At 38.4% G+C, this 16953-nt stretch overlaps 1 protein-coding gene across 4 annotated transcripts in view; it reads left to right on the forward strand.

Moving 5' to 3' along the window:
* The window catches only part of ADGRB3 (adhesion G protein-coupled receptor B3), a 731624-nt gene that overhangs the window by 360200 nt on the left and 354471 nt on the right, over positions 1–16953 (forward strand). For all 4 annotated transcript variants that reach the window (XM_086707169.1, XM_086707168.1, XM_086707167.1 and 1 more), the window contains one exon: positions 3774–3968. In XM_086707169.1, the coding sequence (XP_086563295.1) occupies positions 3774–3968 (195 nt within the window). The remainder of the gene's footprint in view (positions 1–3773; positions 3969–16953) is intronic.

Below are 16953 nucleotides of genomic sequence, written 5' to 3' on the forward strand. Positions count from 1 at the left end.
CTGTATTGCTTTAAACTTTCCTCCTAGAACTGATTTTGGACCATTTTGTTTTCATTTTCATTTGTCTCCATCTTTTTTTTTTCCTTTTCTTTGGTTTCTTGGTTGGCCCATTCATTGTTTAGTAGCATGTTATTTAACCTGTATTTGTGTTTCTCCAGATTTTTCTTGTGGTTGATTCCTATTTCTATAGCATTGTGATCAGAAAAGATGCATGGTATGACTTTGATCTTTTTTAATTTGTTGAGACTTGTTTTGTGACCTAATAGGTAATCTCTTTTGGAATGTTCCATGTGCATGTGAAAGACTGTATATTCTGCTGTTTTAGGATGGAATCTTCTGAATATATCTGTTAGGTCAATCAGGTCCAATGTATCATTACAAGCCACTGTTTTCTTGTTGATCTTCTGCTTGGATAATCTGCCCATTGATGCAAGAGGATATTAAAGTCCCCTACTTTTATTGTATTATTATCAATTATTTCCTTTATATGTTTTTAGCTGCTTTATGTATTTTGGTGCTTCTATGTGGAGTACAATATTTACAATTATTATATATATATTCTTGTTGAACTATTCCCTTTATCATTATATAGTGTTCTTCTTTGTCTCTTGTTACAGTCTTTGTTTAAAGTCTATTTTCTCTGACATAAATATTGCTGCCCTGGCTTTCTTTTCAATGCCATTTGCATAAAAAATGTTTTTCCATTCTTTCACATTCAATCTGCATGTGTCTTTATGTCTGAAATTAACCTCTTATTGGAAGCATATATATGGACCTTGCTTTTTTTATCCATTCCATCACCCTATGTCTTTTGATTGGAGCATTTAGTCCATTTTCATTCAAAGTGATTATTGACAAGTGTGCACTTATTGCCATTTTGTTACTTGTTTTATAGTTGTTTATGTAGTTCTTTTCTGTTCTCTCTAGCTCCTTTCTCTTAGAGTTAGATAGCTTTCTCTAGTGATATACTTGGAATCCTTTCTTTTTTACATATTTATTACTGGTTTTTGATTTGTGGTTACCATTAAGTTTGTATATAGCATCTTTTACATATAGCAGTTTCTGTTAAGTGAATTTAAGTTAACTTAAATTTGAACTAATTCTTTACTCCTCTTCCTCTGTTTTATGTGCATGATGTCATACTTTACATCCTTTTATTTTGCGAATCCCTTGAGTTATTTTTATAGATATATTTATTTTGGCTGCTTTTATATTTCCTACTTTTCTTACTGCTCCTTATGGTCTTTTATTTCCACTCAAAGTCCCTTTTACCATTTCATGTTGTTTTGGTTGCATGGTCATGAATACCTTTAACTTCTGTTTATCTGGAAAACTTTTTATCTCTCCTTCTATTCTGATTGACAGGTTTGATGGATGGCATATTCTTGGCTGCTGGTTTGTTTTGTTTTGTTTTGTTTTGTTTGTTTTTTGGGTTTTTTTTCTTCAGCACCTTGGTATATCATGCATTCCCTTCTGGCCTACAAACTTTCTGCTGAAAAGTCAGCGTATAACCTTATGATGTTTCCCTTGTATGTAACTTTTCATTTCTCTTGCTGCTTTTAAAATTCTCTCTTTATCACTACTTTTTGCCATTTTAATTACTATGTGTCTTGGTGTGGACCTCCATGGGTTGATTTTGTTGGGGAGTCTCTGTACCCCGTGGATCTAGATTTTGGTTACCTTCCCCAGATTTGGGAAGTTTTCAGCTATTATTTTTTCAAATAAATATTCTGCCTCCATTTTCTCTCTCTTTTCCTTCTGGGATCCCTATAATGTGAATGTTATTATGCTTGATGATGTGACTGAGTTCCCTAAGTTTATTTTCATTTTTTTTCTCTTTCCTATTCAGTCTTTCTTCTCCAGGTCACTAATCCATTCTTCTGCTTCCTCTAGTCTACTATTTATTCCATCTTTTGTAATTTTTATTTCATTACTGAGTTCTTCATCTCTGATTGGTTCTTTTTTATGTTTTCTGTTTCTTTGTTAAGGATCTCAATGAGATTCTCCACTCTTTTCTCAAGTCCCATGAGTAACTTTATGACCATTACTTTAAATTGTCTATCAGCATATTCCTTATCTCCATTTCATTTAGGTCTCTTGCTATGATTCTGTCCTGTTATTTCTTTTGAGACATATTTCTCTATCTCTTCATTTTCTCTAACTCTCTGTGTCTGTTTCTATGTACTGGGAAAGTTAACTACTTCTGTTCTTTGAAAGTAGTGGCCTATGTAGAAGAGGTCATATTACAAGGTCCCCTGTTCACCAGAACTTGGTGCTTCAGGTGTATCTCCTATGTGTGTTGTGTGCATCCTACTGTTGTAGTTGAGCCACTTTTGCCTCAGTCCCATAGTCTGCAATGGCTCTCTTGCCTGTTATGGGCAGGGTTTGATCCCTGTGTTGTTAGTTGACCACTCTGGGACTGCCTTGGGCTTAAGTTGATTCAGGCCAGGCATTTGCCAGAGATGCAGTAGTACCAAAATAAAGGAGAATGTGGGAGGAGGCATGTGGTGCCAGCAAGGTTCAAATGGGAGGGAACCTACAGCTGCTGGGGACCAAGGCAGGCTGGGTTGGAGGGGGTACATGTGCAGAAGTGCACAGGTGGAATGCCTGGTCTCAGGAAGGTTTGTGTGGTTCTGCTATGGGAGGAGAGCTGGACTGGAGTCCTGGCTAGAGGTAGAGTGTCTGCAAGAGAATGCATTGGCATGGTGCACTGTTAGCAAGTTGGGCAGTGAGTGTTGTTGGCCTGGAGCTGTTTCCTAAAGGTGGCTGTATACTTATGCTGGAAGGCATGGGAGGGAAATGGAGCATTCCAGCTCCTTTGTTCCTGGGGAAGTCTACCAATTATCTCTACCCCTCCAGCACAAGCTCTGAGATTAGTATACAAATTTTCCTCCCGTAAACCGCAGGTGTTTTTCAGACTGCTGCTTCTCTGCTGTATCTCTGTGGGGCTGTTTGTTGTGTTGTCTCTTTAAGGGAAGGAATTCAGTTTCCTCTCACCCTCCTGGCTCTCCTACTTATTTACAGTTCCAAGTTTTAAGCACTGCTGATTGTAAGAACTCACGAAATTCAATATTTGGCCTTCTGGTTTTCAAAGCCAAATGTTATGGGGATTTATCTTCCCTGTGCATGCTCCCTGGTATGACAGTCTCTTCTCCCTCTTATTCAACTCCTCCCATGTACAGTCCTGTGTCTCGATCTTTCCCATCCTCTTTGATGTAGCCTCTTCTCTACATTTAGCTGTGGAAAGTTTGTTCTGCCAGTGTTTGGGTCATTTTCTGGGTTATTTACACTGGTGTGGGTGTTAGCTAGTTGTATCCAAATGACGAGGTGAACTTAGGGCCTTCCTACTCCACCATCTTACCTGGAAGTTTGAAAAATGGATGTTTTGAAATGTTTATGATCTCCTGTCTTTGATCACACCTTGCTGAACTATCTCACTTGTTTATCACATGCAAAAGTATCTTTTTTACTTCTGTTAAAAGCTCAAATTAATACAGACTTTCCCCAATGCATTCTAATGTGTGTTCTGAGTACTAGAAAAGGCAAGTCTGTCACGCCTGCCAAAGTATATACACTTGTTGGGTTTTTTCATGCCAGATACTTATCCATCTGAGTGTGAGATACACAAAATTTACAGTGTTGAAATCCTCCCAACTATTGCGATGCTATTTTAAAGTTGACTCTGCAATTTTAAATAAATTTGTTTGGTGAAGATACATAAATTAATAGTAATGAAGGTTCTGATGTTCATTCTGTTCTTTTGACCATCACAGATCAAAGAACACCTTGCTAAGGGGCAAAGAATGCTGGCAGGTGATGGAATGTCCCAGGTGACCAAGACACTGTTGGATTTAACTCAGAGGAAAAATTTCTATGCAGGCGATCTTCTGATGTCTGTGGAAATTCTCAGAAATGTGACAGACACATTTAAAAGGGCAAGTTACATCCCTGCATCTGATGGAGTCCAGGTAAGAGAGACAATCCCCTGAAGGAAAAGACTAGTGAAGATGGTCTCAGGTTTTGGCCCTGAGAAGCCAGTGCTGCAGCTACTTTGGAGACATTCTGGCCTGCAGGGAGAGAGTGCTCACTGCTGCAGGAGACATATTCAGGTTGTGCTTAGTGTGAGCTCTGGAAATGACCTCAGTTCCCTTAGTCATTGTATACCTCAGTGTCCTCAACCATAAAATGCACATAATACACCTCAAGGAGATACTGAATGAGAATGTGTGTAAAGTGGTTTGAGCCCTAAGATAAAAGGCACTATAGCAAATCCAAGGTTGTATCATGGATATTTTATTCCCACATTTAATATCACCATCTTACCATAGGAGACTATTAAAAGTACATTAAGCGTAATGAAAGCACATTAACTATAACATGCAAAGAAGACACAGTTTAAGTTTTGTTTGGGGTTTTGCTATTAGAAGGAGGAAGGCCATATTTAATTTTGTGGAACCATGGCCTGAAAATCTCAAGCAAACAGAGAATTGTTCTGGATAGGAAAATAAAAATTCAATAACTCCTCACAGCATGTTTTTCTTGTCATGGAAGACTTCTAGAGCAACATCGTTTATTTCCATAATAAAGTTTAAGTACTCACCCAATTTCAGTATTGCCTTTGCCATTAAAACAAAGCTCGTTGAATGGCAAACAAAGCACATTTAATGCAGCTCCTGTTTGCATTTCAGATTAACTCTTTTTGTGCTATAGGCTAAAATATACTCCTGCCAAGAATGCTGAGTTGATTTCTGCATTTCCAGCATAATGTTCTTCCTGTATCTCCGCATAAAGTTCATTAAAATAAAAGTTTGGCAAAACTCCCGGATTAGGTAGTTTTCTTTCAGCCTACTCTTCATTTGGGAATTTTATTTGCATTTCACTTGGGGGATGCAGAGTGTGTTTTTTGTTTTGTTTTGTTGGTTGGTTTTGTTTTGCTTTGTTTTGTTTTAATCAGCTATTTAGGGAAAGAGGAAAAGAAGAGTTTTTGAAATCATGGAATCGTTATAAATGATATTGATGCCCTGATTTGTATAGAGGTACATGTTTTACTTAAATTATATGCATATATTGCTGAAAGCAACTGCCATGAGAATTATTGGTGCTTCGTTTTATATTATATCACCAGCGTCCAGGAATACAGTTTTAATTGTAAAAATATGTGGGATGGAAGATTACCGTCCATCATTTGAGCATTTCAAGCACTGCTTTTTTAATAAAGAATGAAACAGTTTTCCAAGTTTACAAAATTAATAAAGCCAAGTAGATCTCTTCCCTGTAGTTCTGAAATAATTCTATCCATTAGAGTTTACATTAAAAAATGTCTGAAGACCTGGACGCAAAATAGAAGTTGTAATTTCAAAAAACTTCAGACGCTTATGTTCACAATTGAAACATCAGGCAAATGCTGACCCAAATAATCTCTAGGGCCTCCTTTAACCTTCAAAGAGTGTAGGGCTTTAAGATTTTTTTAGATGCTGAAACTGAAGGAATTAAGATTACCAGGTTATATTGGGAACATATTTCGATTGAGCTACTCATTAGAATGCATTGACTCAATGAACAATGAGTTTAACCAGAAGCTTAGTCATGGACATTAGCTGGCTTGACTTAAATAGAGCAGTTTGGCTGATTATTTTGTTGTCATTTTGGCATAGCCAGAAATAAGTCCCTCCATTTCCATCCCACGCTCTCATTAGTCCTCAACATTACACAAAATTCTCAGCACATTGGTGTCCTAGTCATCCCTTCACAAACAGGAACTGCATTTTTTCTATTTCATTGTCTTTACTTGTGTCTCTTCAGACCCCTGGAATGCCCTCCTCTTCTGGAATTCCTTCTTCTTCCATCTCTGTCTGCCAAAATCCTAGCCCAGATCTAGCAAGTCTTTCTGCATGCCACACCAGCAAGCCACAAACTCCATCTGAAAATGATCTTTCTCTTTTCTGATATCTCAGACAGTTTTGCACCTCTTTTATTCTACTTTTCACCATTTTGTAGAAATCCTTTATACATACTTATTGTCTTTGCTTGATTATAATCTCTGGTTTATAGCCTTACTCAACATCACCTGTACCTTACTTTAAACTTCAGTCTCTGAAACAGCCCTTCTGTTTCCAAGGGCTCTGGGCGTTTCTGATCGGGTAGCACCTCAGATTAACATGGCAAAACCAAACTTATCTTGAATTGCAAGTGTTCTTGCATATTCTACTTTTCTTTGTAGACTTAGCAGTCTTTACACTGGAATTGAAATGTTATCTTGACTTTTCCTTACTTTCCTTTTTTATAGGTGTGCCTACACAGTGTCTCTTCTAACCATTCCTTCCTCTCCTTTCCCACTTCTGTTATCCTAATTTAGCCATTAATTATCTCAGCCTGTGTTATTTCCATGGTGTTTTTCCTTTCATTCTCCCTCAGATCTTTAACTACATCTCTTTTCATCTTGTATGTAACAGTCCTATTGGTTAGCCTAAGACAGCTCTGATTATGTCACTCCTTAGATCAGAAACTTTCATCAGAGCTCAAAGGCCTCCTGAATGGCAACCCAAAGTCTTTATGTTGTCTTCCTGTGCAATCCACAGTATGTTAGTTACCTACGTTTATAGCCAAATGCATGGTTTACTCTTCCTCTTCACAGACTTGTGCCAAATGAACCACTTCCCGCTTCTTTAATGCACTGTATGTTTTTAGCCCTTGATCTTTGCCTCTTCTGGGCTTTCAGACTGGATTGGTCTGTCCCAGTTGTCTAAAGTAATTTTTTGATACTCTGGGCCTCTGAATTCTCATAGCACTTTCTTTCCTGCATCTCTTTATATCTAATATTATTAGAACTCACTACTCACTAACTAAACCTTGAAAAAGACATTTTCCTGATCCATCTTTGGATCTCAGCTGAGCTCCAGAACACCCCCCTCCTCAAACAAGATTTCACATAGAATCTTAACAATGAAATTAGTGCTTACATAGGTAATACATGTTTTTTTCTCATCTTTTTTTAAACTGGGAAGTGAGCAAAGACCAAAGAAAGATTAACCAAAACTATTTAAAGAAAATACATTCTTTTCAATGTAGTTATGAGCAAGACATTTTAGTTAAAATGCCTAGTAATGCTGGATTCACCACAAGATTGATTTGATGCATTGATGAGCATGAGATAGAGTAGCTACAACCTGTTAGAGTTGGGGAAACAGCAAAGTGTGTTTGTATGTTTTGGAATTATAAAGCATGGTAGTAGTTTTATTTTTGGACACTGGTAGAAAAAGATATTCCAAAAGTCTTTTCCCTCCAGACGTTCTTTTCCGAACCCTGGTGCTTTGCCATATCTCTGTCTCACTATGTTCATCCTCTATGTAGTTTATCCTTCCTGCTTCCAATTCTGATGCAAGTTTCTTCCAGATCCAGCTCAAAACTCCCTTCTACTCAAAAGTCTTCTCATCAAATCCCAAGCATAATTCAAATTTTTCCTAATTGTTTGGCCTCTTGAAACCTTGTAAATATCTCTGCTTATAGTATATCTCTCACATAACATTGTAACAGCTCTCATAATATTCTGTTTATTTGTTTCCAGTGCTTTTTTTCAGCAGTAGAGTTTAAGCTTGTTGAAAGACTATTATGTCTTGAAGCATAGTAGAGGTTCCAATATTTGTTGAAGGAATTAATAAGGGAATAACATAATAATATTAGGGAAATTTACATTGTTCACACACACAGACACACACACACACAGACACACACACACACATACAACTCAGAACATCCAATTTAGAGAGAGAAAGAAAAAGAGTGGAAAGCATGTCCATTAACTTATTTTTTAGCCCCTGGGAAAATGTGTAGTGAGTCTCATTCTATCAGTAGAGGATTGAGTTTGCAATGCACACACTGGAACTTTAAGGCTTGGCAGAATTAAATAAGTCATATACAAGTTAAAATTCCAGCTTGTCTAATAACTATCTTGGTGCCTTCAAACATATAACTTAATATTTCTCTACCTCATTTATTCATATCAAAATAAGAAATAAAGAAGAAATAGTAATATGGTCTAATCTCATTATTCATGGCAGTTATATAAAGTTGCATAAAACACTGAGTTAATGAATAATGAACGATTTACTCCTATGGAAAATACAGGATGAAATTCCTTTGAGAATCTGTTTATACCATTTTCACCAACCAGTTAGTGCATGACCTTGTTTTATGTGTGTTACTGTTAAAAGACATAATTTTTTAAATGCTTGTTTATTTTTGGGAGAGAGGGAGATAGAAACAGAGAGAGAGGGGGAGAGGTAGAGGTGGGGGGGACAGAAGAGGATCTGAAGCGGGCTCTGAGCTGACAGCAGAGAGCCCAATATGGGGCTCAAACTCCTGAACTGCCAAGCTCATGATGACCTGAGCCAAAGTCGAATGCTTAACTGAACCGCCCAGACACCCTAAAAGACATAATTTTTAATTATTAACCATTAACATTGAACTCACAGCTAAGAAACTATAACTCATGCCAGAAAAAGTTTTCCTAATACATACATTTTCTCTCTAAGGCACATGATGGTCTTCTTGAGTTTAGGAATACTAGATAGTCCTTCAGCACTGTGCTGGGGAACATTTCAAACCATGAAATCACCAACAAAAAGCATTAAAAACAATGAAACAAACAAACAAAACCAACTTGGGGATTAAATTGGCCATAAAAAGGAACTTGTTTGTAGTATGTGGACTGAAACAAAAAGTCAGAGCATTGCTATGTTTGACCTCAGCTGGTTACATGTGCATTGGGTGACCCAAATTTTTCCCACTCTATACATGTCTGTGAATGACCATAAAAGAACTATGAGTTTTGATTTTGGGGTTACGAATACATTTTAGCAAGTAGTTGATTTGCAAATATGGAATCCATGAAAAAAGAAGATTGACAGTAACTGTTTTCCAGGGTTGTTGTGAAGCTTATCAATAATACAGGTTAAATACATAATAATCCGTGCAAAAAAAATTTGTAAATTTTCTGGCAGATTACATATGTACTCCATAATTCCATTATTTCTAGTATTATAACTCTTAACATAAAAGTAAAAGATGGGCCTTGTTCTCAAGCCACTTACAATATCATGGAATGGGGAAGAAAAAAAAACCTTATGAATGAGAGTAGCCTATAGTGATGAAGAAGAGAGATATAAGTATAGTATGTTTCATTTCTAGAAGTTCTAGAAACATAGAGATCTGGAGTGCAGCAGTAAGAAGATAATTTGTGGGAGATTTAGGACTTGAAATAGAATTGGAGAAATAAGCTTAGCACAGAGACAGTCATCAAACTGTGTAAACAAAGGCATAGAAACGGCATGAGTGTGGCACGTTCAAAAGATCAAGGTTTCTAGAAAACAGGTTGTATGTTGGAAAATGCAGATCATAAGGACAGAAGAGTCAAGGCCAGAGAAGGGTTTGGACTTGATTCTTTATAAGTGATATTTTTGGAAAGATGATCTGGCAGAGGTAGATAAGGTGAATTAGTGAACAGAGGAAGATTGGGGGAAAGAACACCATGGAGAGGCTACAGCAGTGATCTAGAAGTGAGGAAAGAAGAAAACGTGCTTTAATGACAGTGGGTCAGAAAAGGACGAGTAATCTTTTAATGGAAAGAAAGGGAGGCCCTTGAGATAATTTATATTTGGGGAATAAAGAAGGAAAATCTTGGAAAGAATGGAGGCATCCACAAAAACTCATCATGTGTTGTGACCCTCAAACTCACTGAAAGCATGGACTGATCTCTATCCAGGCATCTGTTTCCTAACAAAACTTCTGTTGATCTAAATCAGTGTTTTGCAAATTCTTTTGACGGTGACCCACGGTGACCCACCGTGGGATACACAGTTCACTTCCATATATAATTGAAAACCGGGGTTTTACAAAATAATATTTACCTTTAGTGTGTGTGATGCACTCAGGAATTTTCTGTTCTTTTTTCTTTTTTGTTATGAAAAGTTGGTCACAACCCTCTATCAGGTCACCACTTAATGTCTGAAAGTCACTTGTTTATCTAACACATCCCCTAGGCTTCAGAAATGTATTTCCCAATTATTGAGATGAAACAGAGAGCTCAAACCTCAGCTTCCAGTCTCTTTCTTAAATGCAAACCATATTGTAAATACAATTTTCAGAGTTAAGTGACCAAGGAATTAAATGGAAAGTAGAGTTAGTTATTTCAGATTAGTCAAACATCTTCTCTTCTAAAACTCTTGATGAGCAAACATGTATGCTACACTGTGGGCCTGCTTCATGCTGCCCATCAACAGTGGCAGGTCACCCAGTGAGATCTTGGGCATTGTTTCTCCCATGGTTTCAGTGTGAGACACTTTTACCTTTTGCATACAAAAGACTAGATTGATAAATGTGGAAGCAACTATTACTATGATAATATAATACTATCATGTACTGATAAGCCTCATCTGTGCAAATAATCAAATTCTTTTGACTAAATAATATCCAGCAAAGACTCTTAGGGTTGAAATCATGACACAGCTTTAGCATTCAAGGCACAACCTGGTGCCTTGAAATCCTTTGCTCAAAGAACTTTGTGCAATCATAAATATTAATAGTTTCCTTGAACATAAGTAGGGGAGTTAGGGAAGGCATTAGAGTGTGATGATTAAGAGTGCCTGCCCTGGAGGCAGAATCCTGGACCTCAGGTCACAGCTCTGACACTTACAAGCTATAGGATGCTAGACAAGTTATTTGACCTCTCTATGACTTAATTTTCTCTTCCATCATATGGGGTAATATCACCTACCTCATAGTTAAATTATATATGTAAAACTTACGTAGTACATGGCACATAGTAAAAGCTCAAGGAATGTAGCTACCTTTATTATCTGAGAAGGTGAAATTCTGATGGAGCAAAAACCTGAAGTATCTCTGGATCACAGGTATGGGTTGCCAGTACACCTGTGTACTTTGGTCTCTCTCTTGCAAAGAAAGGAAGGTCAGATGTTTCTTGTGGCACCACCTAGGAAGTATGGGTACTTTTTAATCACTTATCACAGAGGAGAAGGGCAGAGAATGTGTCAAGGAAAATAGGAGTCAGAAATGAAGCATTAGTCCTTAAAGTCGACATTGCAAGGCCATTTGAAAGATAGAGAGCAGGTGGATGTAGAAAGTGGCTTTCATCAATAACCAGGATTTCTAGCTCAGTGGGAACCAAGTTGTGAACAGGACCACAACTGCCAGCTGACAATCACTCCAAGTCATAAACGGCTACTATTTTCAATGCTTAACAGCCTGAGAGGATTTCCTATGGTGCGTGGCAAAGGGAGCCCTGTAGAACTAACAGCTCTTTCTAGGTAGTATTTAAACCCTGCCCTTATTATAAAGGTGAAAATAAGAAATTCAACACCAAATAATTTCCTTAAATGGGTGAGATATTAAGCAACAACTCTTGCTTCACAAGTCAACGTGATTAAATCCCACCAAGAACAAACTTTAGAAGGTGGCTGCTGGCTGAGGGAAACTCACCATCTCCACAGGAGAGTGCAAAGTCTGTGCAACAATCAGGTGGGAAGAGGAAGAGAGGCAAAGAAGTTTCCAGAGTATGTGTAGTACTGCCTACCAATTAGCAAATGCCATGTAATGAAATAAATGATTCCGGTTGGGTTTCAAAAACGCAATAAAACATCTGATAAATAGTTTTATCCCATCAGAATTTCTCATTATTTCCCTTGCAGTTAAGAAAATACTGAGATTTGCATTAGCACAAGGTACAGGCATTTTCCTATTGTGATTCCTTTTATTACCAAAGATTTTTCTTTTAAAAAATTATTGGGGAACGTATTAGTTTTCTAGGGCTGCCATAACAAATACCACAGAGTGGGGGACTTAAGTAATAGAACTTTATTTTCTTACAGTTCGTAGATTGGAAATCCAAGATCAAGCGGTTGGCATGTTTGGTTTCTCCTGAGGCCTGTCTCCTCAACTTGCATATTGCTGCCTTCTCACTGTGACCTCACAGAGCCTTTTCCTCTGTGTGTGCAGGCTGCTAATATCTCTGTGTGTCCTGATTTCCTCTTCTTATAAGGACTTTCATCAGATTGGATTAAGGTCCACCCTAACAGCCTCATTATAACTTAATTACCTCTTGAAATGTTCTGTCTCTAAATATAGAGACATTCTGAGACACTGCTGGGGGTTAGAGCTTCAACATACAGATCTGGGGTGGACATGATCAGCCCATAATGGGGAATCTTGACAGACTCTGAGAATTTCCCTTTAGCAGAGGCATGTGCCAGGATCTTACACCAGGACAGAACCTACTGTGGCGGCCACCTATAGAGTTGCCAGGGATAAACTCAGGATATGTGCATGCATCTTACACACACTGGTCCTTTGATGTATCAGCTGGGCCTGCCCAAATTTGGGCTTCTTAAGAAGCAGCCCCTGTCTGGATCTGAGGATGATTTCACCACAGAGTTATATTTGTATAATTTTGGCTGCTCTACCAGACTACCGCTGGTTAATAATACTTAGCATATTTTATCATATTTGTATCATTAACTTTTTCACCTTTCCTATTTATAAAGGTTATTTATTTATTTGGTGGGGGGTAGTGGCAGAGAGAGAGACAGGAAGAGAGAGAAGAGAGAGAGAACCTGACAGCACAGAGCCCAATACAGGGCTCCATCCCAGCAACCGCAAGATCATGACCTGAGCTGAAACCACGAGTCATATGCTTAACCAACTGAGGCACCCAGGAGCCCCTCACCTTTCCTTTTTAAACAAGGATCATAGAGTAGTGCCAATCTCATGCCTGAAAGCACTGAAATTTGGATGGATTCTTTCCCCTTAGCCTCCCCCATCCACTGCACCTCAAAGCATCCCCTCCCTTCTACCTCTTGCTAGAGCACTGGATCCTAAACTTGGCCCAGAAAGACTGGTAGCATTGTGTAAAAAATTGCCCATCCAAGCTATTCAGAAACTCCACAGGCCAAACTGTTTTACATCATGGCAGAGCAACGAGATTAGTGTGAAAGACAGCCAGTGTTCCTGGAACAATGTTCTGATGTAGTTTTCAAAATGAGTCAGAGTTTCTGTGAGATGTGTGACTTAAAGAAGAAAAAAAAAAAAAACAACAAAGGCATTCTTTAAGATTTTGGCTTTTTTTTCCCCCTGAAACTCGTGAACATTAAGGGATATTTGCTTCAGGAACCTGCTGTTATATTCCTCTAGATCTGGCAGATTGCAGCGGTCATGCTGGGAGAGTTCAGCTCTGCTGGCAGGAGGAACCTTCTGATCACAGCTTGCCAAGTCAGGTCACCCAGACTGCTGTGGATCCCACGACTGACCTGTTGACCTTGACACCCTAATCCTTTTGTCCCCCGTTCATCCCCTGGCTTTCCAGTGGCTCAGTTTCTTATCTCATATTCCCTATATATTTTGGCCCCAGAAACTGCCAGGGGGCATCCTGGTTAGAATCTCCTGCCTTCCTGAAACCTTGATAGTTTCTCATTGCCAGTGGCCAGTTGATGTGCTGCTTAGGTAAATATTGTAGATAAAAGATTTAAACCACAGTATCATGACTCTTTAGTTGTGTTATTTTATTAGTTGTGTTATTTTGTCTGTTTACCTGTTATAAAAAATAGTTAATATTCTCTTTAAGGGTTGTTTAGTTTTTTAAAAAATACATTATGACAAACTGGAGATTATTTGTATGATGATGTTACTCAGTTTCATTTCTGTATGCTTTTTTGAATAGAAGACTAAGAAGTAGAGTCACAGCCAGATCAGAGGAAATTGGACACGTTATCCACGCCTTCACCTATAATCTGGGTGTGTTCATGGTTTTGTATATCCCACATGCATATGTCACTGGCTACGTGCATAGAGGCTGAAAAAATACATGAGATGTACTGTGCTACACCTTGAACCCTCTTTGGATTTTTACCCTTATTAAATGTTTCATCTGTCTTCTCTAGATTAATCTCCCCAGTAGAGTATCTTCTTTCTGAATTTATTTGATTCTGTCATCTTTTACTCTTGCTTCTCTTCCTACCTCCTTATCTCTCATCCTTCTTACTTAATTCCTCTTCCTTTCTAGTCTGTCACCAGTGTTTTAATCTTGACTTCTTCCCCTTCCACTCTATTCCTAGTTATCTTTTCTTATTTTCTTTTATTCCCAAAAGCCCCCAGTTTTCAACTAGGACTAATGATTCACAAATGTTTACCTTTTAAGTTTCCAACTTGTAGTTAGAACAGCCTGCTGGTCCTCTTCTCGTAGATGTATTATAGACTCTTCATACCCAAACTGAACAAAATGAAGCTGACTGTCTTCTTTTGCAACACTGCCATTTCTTCTTTGGTATTTAGCGTGGCTAACTGCATCATCATTCTAAATTGCCTGAGCAGGGAGCCAAAGACTGATCTTTGATACTGTACTTTCCCTCTTGTGCTATCTGTCACCATGTAATATTGCTTCCCTAACCCAAGCTACCATCATCTCTGCCTCAATAAGCAAGACAGACTACTTTTTGACCTCCTTATTTTCCTTCTCACTCTTCGGCACTTTGTTTTCCACTCAGCAGCCAAAGTCACATTTTTTTTTATTTCTCATGAAACTCATGTCATATAACTAGAGCCTGGAATCAGGGTCCCACTTTATCAGACCTTTTGCCTATCTTTTCCATTCTGTGTTAATATTCTCCCTCCTACACCCCATCCAACCCCCTCCCACCCCCCCCCCACCCCCCGTTTAAGACTACTCCAGTTTGTAATGGCTTTTTGTTTATTAAAACTTACCTGGACTGTCCCCTCTACCCAGGGCAGCTGTACTTTCTCTTCCCATTTTTTCTTGGGACTCTCTTCCTCAGGTCTTCCCATGGTGACCTCCTTCTTAACATTCTGTTGTTCTCTGCTTAAACGTCACCTCATTAGAAAGGTGTTTCCTGCTGAACATTCAACCCAAAGCAGCCTTGCATAAACACGCACACACCCCTCCCCCGCCCAGGCACTCTCTATTCCCATAAACCATTTTATTTTTATATCACCACCTGAAGTCATCTTGTTTATTTATTTATTTATTGGCTTCCACTACCCACTACAGTGTAAGCTCCATGAGAGTAGGAACCTTCATATGCCTTGCTTACTGTGGTATTCTAAGCACTTAGAACACAGTCAGGTGTATAGTAGGTGTTCAATAAAAAAATAAGTAGATGCATTCTGTTTCTCAAGTATTTTCCATGTCTTCCCTCACTGTTCCTTTCTCATATCTACTTTAGATCTTCATGATTGCTCTTTTGGGCTTCGAAAAAGCTACCTGCTGATGTTCCTTTCCCTAATCTTCTTCCTTACCAAAGCCCCCTGTGCTTTGCTGCCTGGGTTATATTTTTATAACTCTTTATCCCGTTCTTTTGCTGAACAAAGCAGCACTTTTATGACCAAATGCATTCTTCCAGGGGTGGGATAGTAGCAGCTGTAGCAGGAGGGAGGGTTTGCTCTGTTTACCAAAGAGTGAGATGTATTTTTGGAAGGGCAGGCTTCTTCATTGGTTGTTGCTGAATTTAAACCTGAGGACCAGGGTGAAATATCGACAGCTGCTTCCTCTCCATTAATTAGGCCCCACAACTTCTAAAAAGTATATATCTGTGCTTATGATGGTCCCATGACTTCAGTATGCATTTTAAATGGGAAGAGTTTGATCCCGTATTTATTCAAGATAACCAGTTTTTTTATCTGTAAAAATAAGTGTCATATCTCCTTCCCTGGACATGGTGAGGATGCTCCTTGCATCGATTTATGACAGAGGAGGGTGATGAAATGGAAAGGAGGCAGAAAATTAGGTAGGGACCATTTATGTTTTTTTTTTTTTTTTAATTCTTTCAATGCCTAGCCCATTGCTTATACACAGTAGGCACACAGTCAACCAATTTGAAATATTTGAGTATTAACATTTTTTATGCTTACGCTGTGCACTGGGGCATAAGAGTGAACAAAATAGAAATAATCCCAACTGTATTATAGGCTGGTAGAGGAAAAAGCTCTCAACTGATCATCATGCAAGTACATCATAATTAAAAATGGTGATATACTTGAAAACAAAACTACAAGTGCAACTATAAGTCAGCATATTTTGTGGGTGGGTGCTATACAACCAGATGACTGCCTGCATTACTATCCTCTCTTTTATGGTAAGGTGAAGTGCAGTTGTCCACCATTGTGTCAATGCATAGCAGTTTTGCTGAGTCACTCATGCATGGATGTAGAAGTGGAGAGGAGCCAGAGTCTCATACAAATTCACCCCGTATTGAGGAAAACCTACTGTCAGGACACAGAACAAGAGCCCCTTAGATAACCATTCCTTTTACATCATACTTTTATGGTTGATTTCTTTTATGAACTGGTTGTTTCTTTTGTCCATGGATTTTTTGCCAAGTTTGAATGATGAAGATATTGGTAAATGAAAAATAAAAATGTTCACTGATTAAAATCAGGAAAAAAAGATGCAGATCTTGTAGTGTAGTGGTAGTGGTGGTGATCTGATAGGCCCTCTTATACGAATGCAGAAGTGAAGGACAAGAAAGAGTTATTCAAGTGAAGAACAGGAAATAGAGCAGGCAAAGAAAGGGAACAACATTATATAGGTCCAGAGGCTAAACAGAAAAGAGTTTGGGATACATGAAGACATCTGATGAACCTAGAATATAGAGTCTGTGAGGCAGGATAGCTTAAGGTAGAGTTAGAGCCATTAGAAGAGACTAGATCATACATGGCTTTGCAGCTCTCCAGATTAGGGAATCAATGGCCTATCCTGTTCTGTGCATCCTTATCCTAATGTCTTGTCCCTGTCTCCTTGTTTTACCTATAAACCTTTTTATGGTCCTCCTATGTTTCTAGTCAGGACCATCATGATTTCTTAAAACTTTCAGTTCTGCATTATTAAATATATTCCTTAGGGCTTGTATTTGTCTCTCAGTGCCCAAGCATTTT

This window comes from Puma concolor, chromosome B2 (genome assembly GCF_028749965.1).
Source record: "Puma concolor isolate L17-30 chromosome B2, mPumCon1.1.hap2, whole genome shotgun sequence".
NCBI lineage: Eukaryota > Metazoa > Chordata > Mammalia > Carnivora > Felidae > Puma > Puma concolor.